The 18,602-nt window shown below is 39.2% G+C and overlaps 1 protein-coding gene across 8 annotated transcripts in view; it reads left to right on the top strand.

Annotated features, from left to right (window-relative positions):
• tty (tweety) overlaps positions 1-18,602 on the top strand; it is a 189,916-nt gene that overhangs the window by 111,086 nt on the left and 60,228 nt on the right. For all 8 annotated transcript variants that reach the window (XM_083125497.1, XM_083125493.1, XM_083125498.1 and 5 more), the window contains 2 exons: positions 7,854-8,014; positions 11,843-11,954. In XM_083125497.1, the coding sequence (XP_082981623.1) occupies positions 7,854-8,014; positions 11,843-11,954 (273 nt within the window). The remainder of the gene's footprint in view (positions 1-7,853; positions 8,015-11,842; positions 11,955-18,602) is intronic.

Raw genomic sequence — 18,602 nt, 5'->3', positions numbered from 1 at the left:
TTGTGGGACAAACAAGTGATTGTTCACCAGAACTAAATTCTTTTAGTAACCGTGCACATTTGTTTTGGAGTTACCAAAGAATTTGGTCGAAGTTAAAAAAAAATATTTTAGAAATCATGGACATTTGTTTTATTTGGTCAAAGTTACAAAATTGTTTTAGTAATCATGGACATTTGTTTCAGAGTTACTAAAGAATTTGGTCAAAGATACAAAATTCCTTAAGTAACCATGGAAATTTATTTCAGAGTTACCAAATAATTTACAACATTATTTTAGTAACCATGGTAATTTGTTTCATAGTTACGATATAATTTGGTCATTTACAAAATTATTTTAGTAACCTTGAACATTTGTTTTGGAGTTACCAAAGAATTTGGTTAAAGTTACAAAATTATTTTAGTAATCATGGATATTTTTTCAGAGTTACTAAAGAATTTGGTCAAAGTTACAAAATTATTTTATTAATCATTGACATTTGTTTCAGAGTTACTAAAGAATTTGGCCAAAGATACAAAATTCCTTTAGTAACCATGGAAATTTGTTTCAGAGTTACCAAATAGTTTACAAAATTATTTTAGTAACCATGGTAATTTGTTTCAGAGTTACGAAATAATTTGTTCATTTACAAAATTCTTTTAGTAACCTTGAACATTTGTTTTGGAGTTGCCAAAGAATTTGGTCAAAGTTACAAACTTCTTTTAGTAATCATGGACATTTGTTTCAGAGTTACCATATATTTTTTTCATTTACAAAATTATTTTAGTAACCATGGTAATTTGTTTCAGAGTTATCAAATAATTTGGTAATTTACAAAATTATTTTAGTAACGATGGTAATTTTTTTCAGAGTAACCAAATAATTTTGGTCATTTACAAGATTCTTCTAGTAACCGTGAACATTTGTTTTGGAGTTACCAAAGAATTTGGTCAATATTACCAAATGCTTTCAGTAATCTTACACATTTGGTAATAGTTAGAAAATAATTTGTTTCCGGGTTCGCTTCCCGGCCTGACTGTTCTTTATGAGTGTCCTTTCATTAATTTCATCATAAGTCCATTCATCCTCACCGTTTAGCCAAAAGTGCTATAAAATCGACGGCAAATAACACAGATCAAATCAAATAAATTTGATGGATTTAGTTTTCTGTGTGCAACTTAGTATTTGATGGTTTCCTCGCAGAATGTAACATTTATTGCAAGTACACAGTTGTTTTTTTTTTTATGTGGCTGGCTTTCGGGCTTGGCTCCATATTGCATCTGTATGCCGCTTGCTCCACTCGGCGCTGGGCACATTGCATCGATCGGTGTTTGAACTTCGGACATTTCGCTTCCGGGTCACGACCCCTGTAAAAGCATCTCCGGACGCCAGACGAGCTTGTACAGACGTAAAATTATTGTATCGTAATGGCGTTGGGATCGTATCTGTCATTCGTCATGCGCTGTATATCTCTCGGGTTATGTTGCTCGTGTCACATTTTCCCTTCGCCGTATTGCCTTTCCTCTTCTGTTTTTCCCCCAGCATGCATTGCATCGCTTCCTTTTAACGCTTCGCTTTGTTGACATTTTATTGTGGTTTTGTATTTCTCGGATTTATATTCAGATTTTTCGCTGAATATTCATATTGAAATGGCCGAGTTTGGCTTCTTCTATTAAAAAAATGGTCGAACGTTAACTTTTTTTATCGTTTTTTCCAGACAGGAGGATCCATTATTTTTTAATAGAAGGGAGGGGTGCATTGTTTTGTCCCGAGCAAAAGCAGATTGCGGTTCAGAAATATAACAATGTACGAGAAGGGGAGGGGGGGTGGTTGAAAGGTTACCTTGTTAAGAAACAAATGAATTTCCCCGAGATATTTTCTCATAAACCTCACTTGTAAACAATCGAGACGAGGACGAGACAGACCTCTGTGTAATCGAGACTTAGTATCCGAGCTTCCCGGTCTCATTCGATACTATACTCTGTCCCAGGTATCTGCGGAGTAAGGCCGCACATAACGGTAGGTAAGGGAGAAAGCGAGTTGGCGGAGCGAAGCAGTGTTCTCTGGTGCAAACGGCTGGTAGTTGCAGTCGCGCCCCACCTTTCCCTGTAACGCGTTCATTGGTCGAGCCCTCTCGAGTCACTACTTGCGCAGAGGACTTGTTTTCGTTCCCTTGCTCCACACATTCCTGGGACAGAGTATAGAGCCCCTAGAATTTAGACGTTAGTGTACAGCTTGGCCAAGATAAGAATACCCCTTCGGCGCTGTAGTCGACTTTTTAACCATAAGCGAGCGGAGAGAGCGTGGGCGATGCAATCAGCTGCTTCCATTGTTTCCATGTTTACGCATTGCCAATTTGTGCAGCACTGTTAATAGGTGCGAGACAAGGGAAAGCGAGTTGAGAAAACAAATGACTGTACTTTAGTTTACCGGGAGATTCTTGTCTTGTTTTAGCTGTAGGGATATTGGAATATTTGCAAGAGGGAATTATGGAACTTCTTCACACATGCTAAGCGGATATCTACTTGAGTACTTGTAGATAAGTTACATATATTTTGATTATAGCAAATTTTAAATTCAATTTATTAGTGGCAATTGTGAGACTGTGCTGCGTATACATTCACAACAAGCGGAGTGGTAAGTACGGCGCATTACGACACCAGGAGACCCGGGTTCGAGTGCACGCTTTTTATAAGTGTCCATCATGTTCGTCCTATCATCACTCATCTTCATCGTCGCGATTAGCCAAAGGCGCACAAAAGTGACTCTAAATAATAATAATAATAATAATAATTTTTTGTGTGTTTTTATCACATATTTCGTCTCGGTGCCATGAGCCGCGGTAGCTCAGTCGTTAAGTGTATAAGAACAAGAGAAAGTTGGAAATATCTATGCATCATGTTAGGCAAAATATGTAAGAACTCGCCCACACAATTTTACAGTGCATAATATTGTATTGCCACCCTTCTCATACTACCCCGAAACAAAAATGCGCAGTGTACAGTGGCTGATAGGACACTATGTATTGTTTATTTGAAAATACACACAACTTGACTTTCATGAACAGTTCAAAATAAAGGTTCAACAGTAATTTTATAATGTACCACAAGCCTTGCGAAAGTCACAAGGCTATATGCAAATTTCCTTAATGTCATTTTTGAAATTTAAATTTCTGTTTAAGTTTTTTATACTACATGTTCTATTGAAATTTAAATTTGTGCTGTAGTACTCAAGTAGTTGAATGTAAACTGATTTGTTGAAATAAAGAGAAAGTCATTAGGGCGTCTGGCTACCATGCGAGCGACCCCTGTTCGATCTCCGGCGGGGGTAACTGAAATTTTTTCTACCTGTTCCAGCGGCTCCGACGCCCACCCAGCATCGTACAAAGTGGGCACCTAGAGGAAACTGTGGGGTAGAGGCGGCCAGGAGCGTGATGCTGATCACATCACCCCCTCTTTCATGGCGTGGTGCAAAGCACAGGGGAGCACTCTACTTTTTTTTTTTTACTTTTGCTTGCTACGTCCCACGTAGCGGTGCACTTCACCAGTACACTTACCTTATAAGCTCAGCAGAGCATGCTGGATAATCCCAGGGATCGGGCTGAATTACTGCGTTCCTTCCCCTTGGATCCACAGGTGAAGTCCAATGACAACCCTTCGAGGTTGTCCTCCTGATGCAGGTATCCACAAGTACGAAATACACTTTCGAAATAAAGAAAAACCGCAATATGTTCAACTTTACGTTTATTTTAGACACGCACGTATATCATGTCAGACTAAAAATTACAATTCAAATACTTTTGAACGGTACAGCACGAGATGCGTAAGCCTATCTTTTCCGTAACACGAAGCACCTCTGGCTACTTCAAATCTCTCCGCGCGACTACTAACCGTTTTCCTGGAAGGCGAAAACACCTCCTCAGTTACACAGTGTTACCAGACACAATAACCTTTTAATACTAGGAAGTTCGATAAAAGCCAACAGTAATATATTAGAAAAGTACATAAAACTGGCACAGTGAATTTAGGTATGTGGTGGCAACAATGCAATGAAAAGAACGTGATCTTCTCACAAGAGTTTAAATAAATCAACAATGGCTTTCAAAATATAAGAGAAACGAACGGCGTTTGCCAGAAACATGAAACAACAAATAGATATACGGAATTTAACTCAGAAATTATTAACTTCGGCTTCAATTCACTCTTCAAAATGAAACTTATAACACTCCTTAGAACATTTAAAAGCAAATGAAACGATTAATGTTGAAACTATGTAAATTGCTTAAATTTGCCGCTATTTATACTTGTAGATATGTGAATTGATTATAAAGGTGGCCATATTTATGAATATATATATGAATTATTAACTGTATAATACTAATAATAATAATACAAAATATAATAATAATAATATAAAACCACGAAGTAAGGGCAAACTCGGAGTCATTACATGCTATCCCCAGCAAGACGTTTACGTAGCAGATGCTTAAGATATTTATTTTGCATTTTTTTTAATATCAATATGTCCGAAACGACACGAGTTCATCATTCATAGAGCTAGTCTCACCCAACGTTGCCTTCCTTTGGTTTATATATATTTTGCTCGCACCACTTCATCTTGGAAAGTTCTCTCCAGGGTTGAGTTTTTTTTCGGTCGACGTCAATAAAAACATTGGTATTCCGGTCGCGGATATCGCTTTGAGAATATGACCTCGGTGGATCTCTCTCTCTCTCTCTCAATATATATATATATAATCTTTTCCCTCTCTCTCTCCCTCTCTCTCTCTCTCTCTCTCTCTCTCTCTCTCTCTCTCTCTCTCTCTCTCTCTCTCTCTCTCTCTCTCTCTCTCTCTCGAGCGCTGTTCGGGATCCGAACTACGTATGGTCCATTTGTCAGGAGCTCTCGACTCATCCCTTCCTCCCTTCTCCCCCTCCACCAACCCTCAACGCGAGCAACGGTAACTGTTCCCTATACAGCTCCCACAGCACCTGTTCATAGGGAGCGACGTTTCCTCTCGCGTCCTACGTTTCTGCTTCTCTCTTGGTGGCACGTTCTATTGATGCTTTCTTTTTTTTTTCGTTTGTAATTTCGCAATCCTTCATCTTTTCAATTCTGCCTGTTTTTTTTTTTTTTTACTTTTGAAGGAACAAGAAGAAATAACCGTGGACCTGATACGCCTTCAGGTTACAGCACAAACTTTGTGGGTTCATGGGCGTCGCCAGAAATTTGTGTGTGTGTGTGTTGGCGGGGGGGGGTTACGCCTATGATAACACTTGAATATTAGAAATAATAATAATAATATTGAGTATGATTGTTATTATACTATAATAATTAGGGCTCGGATAATTATGCATTTTGCATATTGCATATGCAAATGCATATTTAAGGATTTTTAACTAATTAAAAATTTCATATGCAGGTGCATATTTGTATGAAAATAAGTTGATGTTGTGCATATTTTTGTATCCACAACCAACACCGAACATATATTGTATTTATTCTCTTCTCCTCGCTTCTCTTCTCTTTTCTTTATCTCTTCTCTGTCTTCCTTCTTTCAACAATTTCAAACAAGTTACAACTTCAAACAAGCATCAAAATTACAGACGATGTTAAAGAGGCCCTCGCTCAGGTTGAAGATCCTGTGTATGTACAGACATTGGATGCAGTATTGAAAACGAAAAGTGGGTTTTGCAACAATGGAGAAAGTTTGCAAAATTCTGCATACAAATGGACAACGTGTGTGATCTGGAACTTGATGCGTCTGACTTTGTTGCCCTAAAATACAGGCCACTTGTATCTTGCGAAGTGGAACGTGTGTTTTCTGAATGTAAGACTATTCTAGCTGAAAACAGGAGTTTCAAGTTCGAAAATTTGTTACCAAATGCAATCATGATCTCTATCTGTCATGTATTGTGTTTCATTTAACGCAGAACCATATTTATTGAAAAAAAAATCTGTGTAGCAAATGAGCATTGAGAATAATAATGCATATTCATTGCCTGGCATGTAATCTTTCATAGTTTGTAATATACAGCACTTCTAAACTAAATGGGTTTTTAAAGTGCATATTTAAGTGCATATTTTAACTTTTTTAGTGCATATTTGCATGTATATTTAGCGTTTTTTTAGTGCATAACTATCCCAGCCCTAATAGTAATTATTGTAAATTAGTAAAAATATGCAAATTTTATTCCGAATTCATCACCACCACAATTATTATTATTATTACTATTATTATTATGATATCGTTAGGGAGACTTTTCTCATCGATCCAACAGATAAGGGAGTAACCAGCATAAATATTTTTCATTTTTACTTTTACATTTCAACCTAATAACTGATGGATTGATTTGTTTTATTTTACTTCGATTTTCCGCCACTTTTGGACAGTTGCGAAGATGAAGATGAGTGATGATGATATTGGTGAAGGGACACTCACAAAGAACACCCATGCCGGGATTCAAACCCGGGACCTCTGGCGTCGTAGCGGACCGTGATAACGACTGAGACCGGCTAGTAGGATTCAAGAGAAAATTTAATGAAAATAGTCATGGACAATTTACCGTGCAAATACTTGTGCATCCCACTGTACAGGTACGACCGAAATGTTCAAAGGGCAAAATAACACGAACTCGTACTCAGGAATGAAACTATTTTTCAGAAATCAAGTGGTTTTATTTACATGAACTTCCTGCAATGTATTGAGAATATAAATAACGGAATGAATAGTGTTTTGATAAGCTTGTGCTGATGTTTGCACGGCTGGCACAATTAGTTTTAGTAATTTGACACTGTAGAGTTCTGTATGAAGAGGATTTCGCTCGAACCTGAAGTAGTTCGCACGGACGACGCTAGATAGCGTACGGAATTGAGAGCTTCTTCGCTAAAGCTAATAACGCCCGACCAGGTAAAACGAGCGGTATACGATCGAAGTCCAGTAGTATATAACTGTAAATTGTCTGTGGTAGTGAGCCCTCAAATATGGATAGTGAGTTGAAAGACGCAGTGAAATTGAAACCGGCTGGCTTTGAAGTCCACGGAGCGCGCCCACCAGCTGCAACAATCACATTCAACGCACAGTGTTGCCACACAAGTACTCCACGCCACCTTGTCCCTCCGCGCACAAGCACCTTCCCACGGTCTCCACATTGAAGTTGCAAAGTACGGCAACAGCGTATCAGCAGTCATGTGACTGAGACTCCACGTGGAGTAGACGAGCAGAATGACAGCTGCGCCTATTGGCTGAAGGTTGAGTGTGATTGGACGAAAACAACTCGCCCGCTATTTATCCCCACCCACTTTCGTGGCTGCGGCTTTCTTCAGTTCTTCGACGTTAACGAAGTATACGCGTGGACTTTAAACGTAGTCATTGTCTCCAAGTTAAAATGTACTTCAGTCTATCTTACCAATACACAATGATATATGAAAATGATATAGGTGATTGTGGGCTGAAACTACCAACACATTAAAATGATATTCCATTGTATGCGCTCGAGCGTATACCTTGTCTCAGGTATCTCTGGAGGAAGGTCGCGCATGGCGGCAGTGAAGTGGGGGAAATCGAGTGGACAGAGCGAAGCAGTACACGCTGCTGGGAAGGCTGGTACTGCAGTAACTTCCCCTCCACGCAATCCCGTTCCTCTCACGTGTTCCTCGCATCACTACTTGCGCAGAGACTTGTTTTCGTTCGCCTACTTCAGAGACAGGTGGGACAGAGTGTAGCACGTTCGAGGATGGGAGCCTCGAACGAGAACGTGCGAGTGAAAGTTGTCCCATGTAATCCTCTATGACACTGTAAAGCCTTATGCATATATTGCGTATCTATACAAGGTCTGTTGCGTTTGTGAGAGGTAACAGTGCTTCTTGTTTCTTTTCAGTCTCTCGGCATCCTGGCTTCCATTCCCGCTGCTTGGCTTATTCTCACGCTGCTGGTCCTGCTCATCTACCTGCTGACACGCTGCTGCGATCGGAACTCTCGGCGCAAGCGCAGTATAACTCCGCTCAAGTGGACGCTCGCAGTCTTCACAGTGCTGTGCTGGTATGTACTGCAACATCTAAAATTAACAATAAATCGTTAATGAATGTGAGAGGAAATAGTGATCACTTCCCTTGATGCCTAAAAGAAGGCAATCTGCCTCTGAAACTTCTAAAAACTAAGGACAAAACTTTGTTCAAGACTTCGATAGAATAGTATTGATTCCATAGCCTGATTTTTGCCTACACTCTCTCTCTCTCTCTCTATTTATATATATGTATATATATATATATATATATATATATATATATATATATATATATATATATACAGGGTGTCTCATAAGTAATAGCGCAAACTGACACAGGTGAAAGTACACGATAATAGATGCAAGAAAGTCTCAGTAAACATGGGTCTGCATTCGAGATAATGGTGAATGTGTGGTTACAAGCCGCCACTGACTTCATTGTGTGTAAACTTCGTCCTAGTTGGTAAAATGCTAATAATATGTGCGAATGTTCTGTTTGATTGCAACGCCACCTCTCGGAAATGTTCTGTTTTGTAAACAAAGAGCAAAACTCGAACCGCACAAGGAGTAGAGCACTCTGTGTTTACAAAATGCACTCAATGACGGCTTGTACTTACACATTTGCACACATTATTAGCATTTTACCAACTAGGACAACGTTTAGAAACAATGAAGTCAGTGGCGGCTTGTAATCACACATTCGCGATTATCTCGAAAACGGCTCGTTTGCAGACCCATGTTTACTGAGACTTTTTTGCTTCTATTATCTTGTACTTTCGTCTGTGTCAGTTTGAGCTATTATGAAACACCCTGTATATATATATTGGATGCGAAACTTGGTCCCTTACATTAAAAGAGGAACATAAATTAAGAGTATTATTACATAATTTAGAACTTCATAATTTGTATTCATGTCCAGATATTATTAGAATTATTGAATCAAGAAGACTTAGGTGAGCAGTCCATGTGGTACGAATGGGAGAGGAAAGAAGAGTTTACAGGATTCTTGTTGGGAAACCTGGTGGTAAGAGACCTGAAGAAGCCAAAGGCGAAGATGGAGGGATAACGTTGAGATGGACCTAAAGGAAGTCGATATGGATGGCAAAGATTGGATTGATCTTGCCCAGGTTAACAATGATAGATCTGTTAGGAAAGTTAGTTATGAATTTCCGCTGCATACAGTCTTTTCAATTTGCTCCTCGGTTTGGAGGGGGACAAGGGACGGGCCTCTGTTGCACGGATAGTTTATTTTCAGGATTAAAAAAGAAATCCTGGCTCACACGGTCGAGTGCGCGCTCTGCCAGGCGTAGATGTTCGCTCACTCGCGGAAAATTTGATCACACAAGAGAGTTGGGGACCGAATGCAGAACTTATTCGCAACTGGACAGCGAGGGATTGCGGTGGGGGTTTACTTGTTAGACGGCAGTTTACGAAAATGCATTATTTCACCATTCGGGGTTTTCCTGTACATCAGAATGCGGCAGGGTTCATGGTGTAATGAGCAGTTTTTCAATGGTGTGGGTAGGTCGCACTTTGCACAACAAGGGATTTTAATTTCGTTTAAAGCGCGCAGAATTATTTTTTTAATTCTTTGTTTAATATCCCTTTGCCCAGAGCTAGATTGTTAGGCTGTGTTTATGAAATGTAACATTTTGCATAGTATACTTATTTTTGGAGTAAGACGCACTTTTTTCTTTGGAACATATTGTGTAAAATTGAACTCAGTCTTATACTCCGAAGGTCAAGCAATATTGCCACACAGTTTCGCTTTGCACAGTCTAAATTTCCCATTTTCGCCTAATTTTTCCCTTTGTCTAAAGATTGCTAATAAGTCTAGTAAGGATAAATAGCACTAGCGGCAGCACTAGTAGTATTTTCGTTGGCCTGTATTCGTTTATTTGAAAAAAATGATAAATTAGTCTCACAATACTTACAACAGCCTTCTTGCTACCAGGCCAGATGTCGCAGGTTCGAACCCTGTTGAGGTAAGAATTTACTGTTTTGTTCGGCTCAGCCCTAGAAAATATAAAAGCGAAAGTTCACTTCCGTACCGACAAGACTCGAAGTGGGGGTCGTAAACACAGATCCACACTTATAAGAGATTTAAGTTGCCAGGTTCGTCCGTAACGGGCGGACTAACCAATTCTTCTCCAGGGGAATTTTGGGCGCAGTGCAGCGCGGAACAAATAAATAAATAAGCTTTTCCCTGATGCGAGTGTCATTGTGAGGGGGGGGGGAGAACCCTTCTTGCGATACCGGGGATGCTTCCTCTTCGTGTTTCGCTCTCGTGACGTCATCTTACCCTGTATACGTTCCGGTCTCGCATGAAATATTTACGAGCCGAAATTATGGGTTTGGTAAACGAGTTTGCACAAGCGCTCCTTTTCTTCGGGAGGTGAAGCGGCGTTAATATTTGAAGTGGTCCAAGGCCAGAAATTGGATTTGAGATCTTCCTAGAGGAGATATCAGTGTTTTTAGGTCATTTGAAAAACTCTGGATATCTCTCTTGATTCGTGAATGTCGTGGAAACAAAGGCTTAACAATTAGTAATGTTACCGAGACGAGACAAGTCTGTATCGTCTCCAGAGGCGCAACCAGGGTGCATGTACCTTGATCGATCCGTGTCGTCAGAAATTTGTCAGGCAATGATAGAACTTGATTAGTAATAATATTATAATAATAATTAATAGGCGTATGATTATTATAACTTCTGTATAAACTAATAAAACAAGCCAATGTAAAGTCGAATTACTTTCGGAACGAGCGGACTGCGCGAATCTGTCTAGCGAGCCTAGTGGGCGTGTAGAACCTGAGAAAGGGGCTTAGCGATAGGTTCTGGGTTGAACTCTCTCCTTTTGTGTTTATTTCTTCTCTCTCTTGTATTTTCTTTTCTTCTCTCTGTATTTTTTTCCTTTTCTCCATTTTATTTCTCTTTTTCCCTATTATTTCCTTTCTCTCTTGTATTTCCCTTTCTCTTTTATTACTCCTCTCTTTTATTTCTCACCTCTCTTATTTTATTCCCTTTCTTTCTCTTTTATTACCCTTTTTCTCTTTTATTTCCCCTTTTTCTCTTTTATTTCCCTTTCTTTCTCTTTTATTTCCCTTTCTTTCTATTTTATTTCCTTTTCTTTCTCTTTTATTTCCCTTTCTTTCTCTTTTATTTCCCTTTCTTTCTCTTTTATTTCCCTTTCTTTCTCTTTTATTTCGTTCTTTCTCTTTTATTTCCCTTTCTTTATTTTTTATTTCCCTTTATTTCTCTTTTATTTATCTTCTCTCTCTTATTTTATTCCCTTTCTATTTAATTTCCCTTTCTTTCTCTTTTATTTCCTTCTTTCTCTTATATTTCCCTTTCTTTCTTTCTCTCTCTTTTATTTCCATTTCTATTTTATTTATTTTTATCTCTTTTATTTTATTTCTCATCTCTCTTTTATTCCCTCTCTATCATTACCTTTCTCTCAATATTATTTCCCTTTCTCTTTTCTCTCTCTTTTATTTTATTCCCTTTTCTCACTTTTATTTCCCTTTCTTTCCTCTTTTATTTTCGTCTCTCTCGCTCACTCTCTCTAGATTTTATACTTTCTTCTCTTTTTCTTTTATTCTCTTCTCTCCCCCTCTTTTATTTCTCTCCGCGTATGTTATTTCATTTTCTCTCATTCTTACTCTGTTTCCGTGTCTTTCTCACTCTCTCTCTAAGGCAACAGAGTTTAGGGTAATTCTCTATATTTTCGCATCCACAGCAAAACGAGTGTTCTGTTACACCAAATCTGAGTATGTGTGCTACTTTGCACTCCAATTTTGAATACTGCAAATTTTGTGGTCGAGATGGTGTGTCTTTGGAAGTAATCGCGAACTTTCTTTTCCAGTGGCGCCGTTGCGGTTGGTCTCTACGGCAACGACGATGTCCACAACGGCATCGTGCAGTTCATCGCGGCCGCCAAGAACATCGACGACATCATCACGTCTGTCAAGAATCAGGTGAGTGCAGCTAATGTCTGACATTCATGAAAGTACATGATTTATCCCTAGAACACAGTATTCCACTTTAATATATTATATTCGTAATGTTTCATCGTACTGCTTTTCATTGATTTTTCATCGTACTGCTTTTTATTGATTTTTCATCATACTGCTTTTCATTGATTTTTTATCGTACTGCTTTTCATTGATTTTTCATCATACTGCTTTTCATTGATTTTTCATCGTACTGCTTTTCATTGATTTTTCATCGTACTGCTTTTCATTGATTTTTCATCGTACTGCTTTTTATTGATTTTTCATCATACTGCTTTTCATTGACTTTTTCATCGTAGGCTACTACTTCTCATTTATTTTTCATCGTACTGCTGTTAATTGATTTTTCATCGTACTGCTTTTCATTGATTTTTTAATCGTACTGCTTTTCATTGATGTTTCATTGTTCTGATTGATACATAGCTATTTATTTTTAGAAGGTTGGTCATATTTGCCCTATTATTCATACTTTTTCATCTCATTTTTAAAGATCGGGTTAATGTGTTATTTAATGACTGGCCAGCCACTAGGTAAAGAGGTAAGTAATATATTTTTTAGGAGAATCGAATGAAAAGTTCGACAAAAAATACAGGACAAACCGTAAACAGCTGAAATTTACATGAGGTATCAACTGTTATTTACAAAACGACCTCAAGGCTGCAACACTGATCAAGTGAGCTTCACAACACCACTTTTGTCATTTTAAAGATGGGCACCTCCTATATTCACATGCACCAGTGAATAGCAGTGTTTTTTTGCCCTCTGGAAGCCTAAAATTTATAGACATTCTACAGCAAATGAAAATTCAATGTCTCTATGCATGCTTACCTATAACCAGCAAGTTTACAAGTACATGAGAAAGTTCGGCAATAGCCACAGTTCGCATGCAGGTGGGTGGAAAGACCTTCACAGTGCCTCATAAGTAACCGCACATAGATTCCAAGGACTTTTCTTTTCGAGATACACAGGCACTAATTCAGACTTGAAAATAGACCCTATATGTGGATCAGGAATGGGTCTTTGCTAAAATGCAGGAAACATGTGTAACTTTACATACAGAAATCTATCATATTAACAAATTAAGGTTCGTAATGGTCGAATTGACCATTTACTGGTTTTGGTAATATGTTAATTAATTGCTGGCCATCTACAAGGTGTAGGGTTAAGTAATATGTTTCCATGTGTGTACTTTTATGTTATTTTTGCAAGTAAGTGTATGTGCTTAAATGGATTGATTGTTACTGGATATTAGATTCCCCTGTTTTTTAGCTTCCCGGTTGGGGGAGCTGTCTTTCAAAATACCGTTGGAGTGGAAAATTCCAGTGCTACGGGGTCCACTTCCACGGACTCCAACCCCGACTATAAAAAAGGCCAGTTGGGTGTAGAAGGAGATAGTTTTTTACTACCTTCACAATGACGAAGAACTTTCGAAAGTCTTGTCGACTCAGGGTGGCTAGACTGAATGATTGAGAAGTAAATGCAATACTTGGCCAAAGAACCCTACTTCGAGAGTTTAGTCCACTTGTGGTGGCTAGACTGATGATGGAATATAATGTATCATTTGGCGAAGGAACCTACTTCGAAAGTTTAGTCCAGTTATGGTGGCTAAACTAATGATGGAAAATATATGTAGCGTTTGGTAAAGCCAACCCCTGTTTGAAATCCCCAAGTTTCCCAATTAGCAAAAGATTTGCATTTGTAAGATATTGCCGAGTCGCATCATAATGCCTAGCGAGCTGAATAAGGATACTGCGAAAGGAAACGCAAGACTGGTTGGAATATCAATGAAGTCGAGGGTAGGCCACAGAGATAGTTAGGCTAACTCTGTGTTGATGAAAGTACCAATGGTTAGGCCATAGGTACGCCTTTGCTTGAATTAAGGAAATTGGTTGATTATGTAAATGCACATATGGAAACAGTATGTAACTATGTATATAATAGCAACGTATAATGAACCCATATAATCCTACTACAAATGTTCTGAATTAACTCCAAGAACTCCAGTACTGTCCATTTTAAACCAAATATTTATTCACTTTCTGTACATGTACCAGGGACCAAAAATATAAATGTTATGCGAAACCCCCCTTTCGTAATTCCGGCGTTAATATAATCTGCTCGCTTGGCACCCAGGGTGAGGTGGAAGGAGAGATTTGGAAATATTTTGCAAGGGTAGTAATCCAGAGGGTCGGAATTAAAACAGGGAGTGGGGGGAGGGCAGCTGTTCACAGGTTTTCATTTGAATGACACGTTTCCAATTGTGTCATTTATTTTTTTATATACCTTAAGCTCTGAAGTAGCCTGCTTCATTTCTGAAACAAACCTCAGTTTGAAGAATCTATTTATGTTAGTTTCAATAGCCTTTCAATAGCTTTTGAATCCTACAATGTAAATAATGTGCATGATGTCAGAATTTGTCACAGGCAAAAAATGTTTATAAAGAAAGTATGTAGTAATATTTATAGAATCGAAAGGCATCTAAATGTCGAGTGAAGTTTGCTTTTTGAAAATACAATAAAATTGTTTCAGTAAACCCATGCATTTCACAGAGTTTTCTGATAGACTGAGGAAGGTTCTTGAAGTCACAATTACAAAAAAAAATGTATTTTCTGTAGCTGAGAGAATTGAAATGGAGGAGGAATGTTCTGAAATTAAATAACTTTGATCGAGAAAAATGAAATTACATGAATTGATATAATTGCATATTTGAAGGTGTTAAGAAAATAATTTTAAAAAATGAATGTAAATTTGTCTGAATGTCACACTCGTTACAATGGAATTGCCCAGAATAAAGCAATAGGCGTGAGTGACTTTACAAGAAGAAGCACATTCGAAGGGACTTGTGGTGGCCAAAAGTCTCGTCTACATTGTGGGAATGATAATGCCTGAACGTCTGTTAGCTTTGTCCTGAACTGTCAGTGTTTCTAGCAGTGTGTACCATTGAGAATGAGTTGGGGGGAAAAGGCGACAAAGGCAACTGAAATCTCTCCCCCCAGCTTCAGGATGATTACCACCTCGAAATTGCCGCAGAAAAGTCTTCAAATTGACATATCTTGCCACCCTTTAATTTAGTTTGCAATTCATTATCCTTATCTCCTTTCATCGAGATTTGTTCAAGTCTTTTTGGAGCCATCTCTTTTCCGTCACCCTTCCGCTGCGGCCATAATTAGTTCTGGAAGAAAAGCGAGATCACACTGGAAGGTTGGCAATCCTGTGGTTGTCGTTGTGTAAATCCCTTTTTTGGTTTCCCTTCCCCCTTTTATCTCTCTCTGAACACGTTCTCTAACTCTTGTTTTCCATCTTCACTTCTCGTCGTTGCCATGGCGACCGTTTCCCTTGCTGGAGCAAGCGCGTCGCAGTCTCCGCGAGCTGTTCATCCTCAAATACCCTAGAGTTGCTGAAGCGGTCTCCCGATAAAACCAAGTTTCGCCTATTTTGTTTGCGCGCGCAGCTGCACTTTGCCTACTTCGGTGGTTGTCTATAAGCCTCACTAGATGGCATAGAAGCGCTCGGTTGTTGCCAGCAACCTTCGCTAAATGACATTGCACTGCTCGCCTTTTTAAGATGAGGAAGGACAATTACGCACTAGTTGTGCATTTATTTCAATATCGTCGAATTGGGCACTGCTATTTAAAAAAGGGTTTAGTATGCAGGAGAGTATGAATTTCTCTCCATGTTGCAAGTGGAAACTGTTCTTCAAGTTGATTGGTAAGCTAGACACGATGTTTGAAAAATATGATTAATAAGTATTTACAGAATCCCATGTGTTTCTTATGGGAAATCTACTTCAACTTCAAGTTAAGGCTAATCGAATGGGAGTTTCAACTTTTCCTACTACTATGATATAGTTTAACATGTCCTCTTTCCGTCCATGTACTTTTCTACGTCATTGGATGTTTGATATTCCCGAGAGAACGAATAACAGAATGGTCCCATAAGATTAATGCATTTCTCCTTGCCTCCTACGGCCATCCTGGCAGTGTTGCCAAACCTGATGTGCATAAAAGAGCTACATTTCACCATTAATAGAGGTAAAGATGACTTTCAAGGAGCTAGACTAACGAAGGCTACATAAAGTGCCTCCTAATGTAATTTTAGGTGTCAGAGGGGTGAGGGCGCTGCTATTACCGTTAGCTTCAAAGTGATGCAATTTATTCTTAGTTTTCACCGCCTAGATTTGGCGGCATCACCCATCTCAAATATAATCCAATGATGTTCATATGAAATCGAAAATAAAGGATTCCCGGATAATAATGTTGTCATCTTCACCTTAGCCACAGCGCTACATATAAAAATACGTGGGGAGGAAAGAGGGGGTGCGTGACGCAGCCTATATATGAATATCACGTCACGTGCAAAATGTATACTCATAGAAAAGGTTGGTCTTTATGGACCGGAGCTAGTGGTGGCATCATGGTGGGGCAGAGGGCGGGTGCCACAGTTCACAGTCTAACGAGTGCACGAAAGAGCCAGATCTGGTTCCAAAAGAGCGAAGTTGGCAACAGTGATCGGCAGCTGCCCCAGCGAGAAAAACCTAGGGGAAATTGTCTCTCCTCGCCTTAAAGCAAGTAATCGGGGATGGGTTCGGTCGTGTTCGGCTGGCATCGATTACTTTCGTCTCTCGAGAAACCAAAGGCTGCTCGCGAGAGAAACAAGCGACTGCCGGACCCATCGCATGTTGTTATACCTACCCGAATTGCCCAAGAAGATCTTATATATTAGCACTAGATGAAAATATGGCGCTAATTTTCCTGATCGGTGGAAGATCCTGGATGAAAGAGTCCAGCTAGAAAGAACGATGGACAATTCGAGCAATCCTTTGTCCATGTTTGGATAATAAAAATATTGTCACTCGACTATGGTTTCGGAACACCGTGTATGCAGTATAATGAGTTTAGAATATAACATAGGCTATGCAAATACATAATGTACCACAAATGAAAATAAATTTACCACGGATTATTCTACTTCTCCCGTGACGATATTTCGGCACACGCGTTAATTAATCCGGCACTATAAACAATATAATTACTAGAGTCCTTGACGTGAACACTTTCGCTCGCTCGTATATAATCGTTCGACTCCGCCACCCTCGAGCGTACCGCACTCATAGTGCAATGATTGGCACATGTTATCGTCATGAGCGAGTTCGTCCAGCCTGATAAGCAGCGAAATCGTTGTTTATAGAAATTAAGACTGTGCATTGGCAATACTACTGGTGTTTCAGTGCCACAAAAGGTGTGTTTCGAAACTGTATACATCATGCAATTATTGAAGACAATAGAAAAGAAACTTGGAAATTTTCATGAAAATAGTGTTACTTACTTGCACCTGGCAACCAAGCGATGAGATTACATTTTCCCCCGCTTGTAAACATTTAAGGCCAGTCGTGTCCATCCCTGATGCATCGCATGGTTGCCAGGTGCATATAAGCAACGCTATTTTCATGAAAATTTCAAAGTTTATTTTTTATTGTTTTCAGCAATTGCATGATGTATACAGTTTCGAAAAACACCTTTTGTGGCACTGAAACACCAGCAGTGTTGCCAATGCACAGTCTTAATTTCTAAATGCACCGATTTTCCTAGTTCCCCCCTTAAAGACGCCTCATCCGATTGGCTATCGGTAGAAATGAACATTTCTTTTTTCACTGCCATAGATGCCGAGCTAATCCACCTAACCAAACTGAAAATTACCGACGGCATGTCCGTACATGTGTGTTGTGTGCCATTTTTCATGCTTTGTATATAAATTCATTTACACTTCCCGTTACATCTGGCAACACTGCGTGGACACTAATGAAATCCAATCATTGTTCCGTGGTTTAAAAATATATGCATGAACAAGGCTTCAATTTGGTATAAGGATTATATGTGCACCACTTCCGGTTCAAAAGTTGTACTATCCCCAACTCCGGGTTGCGTTGTAAATGAAACGCCCGTTAGTTTCAGCCCACATCATCTTCCTCATTTCACAGTACGTTTGGCAACATGTTGTGAATCCAACGTTCATTTGTTTCCTCCCGCCAGCAACATTCGGTGCCTTGCGACACGAAAATGCTCGATGTCAGTCGAAGAGAATTCAACTCGTGTTTCGCAGCCGCCAGTTGGAAATGCGAGCAGTATGACATGCTTCGTGGTATAACTCTGAACAGTTTGTGTCCAGCCGGACATGAGGACCCTAAACTGCTCCTCCTCCACCAACCTTTCCCCCACGCCGAGCTGGAGGAGAGGCCTGTGTGCTGGATGATTGTAGGAGGAGGAGAAAACTTATCATTGCGCTCATGAGAGTATTATCTTACATGTTCTCTTGGGAATATCGTACTTCCAATGGCGTAGAAAAACACATGAACGGAAAGAGGACACGTTGAAGATTTGATTTGTCGTAGGAAAAAGTCGAAAACTCCCATTTTTGATTAGCCGTAACTTGAAGTTGAGTTATTTTTCTCCATAAGGAATGCATGGGAATCTGAAATATTCTTAAATATCATAAGGCTCGGAAGTTGAAGACCTATAAATTGCCAAAAAATATAAAAAAAGGACCTTAAAACGGAAAGAAAGGATGTATAAATGTGATCCAAATTAATTAATAACTTCAGTTTTAATTACATAT

This window comes from Lepisma saccharinum, chromosome 7 (assembly GCF_977018435.1).
Source record: "Lepisma saccharinum chromosome 7, izLepSacc3.1, whole genome shotgun sequence".
NCBI classification, from domain to species: Eukaryota; Metazoa; Arthropoda; class Insecta; order Zygentoma; family Lepismatidae; genus Lepisma; species Lepisma saccharinum.
This window is presented reverse-complemented; position numbering and strand designations above follow the sequence as displayed.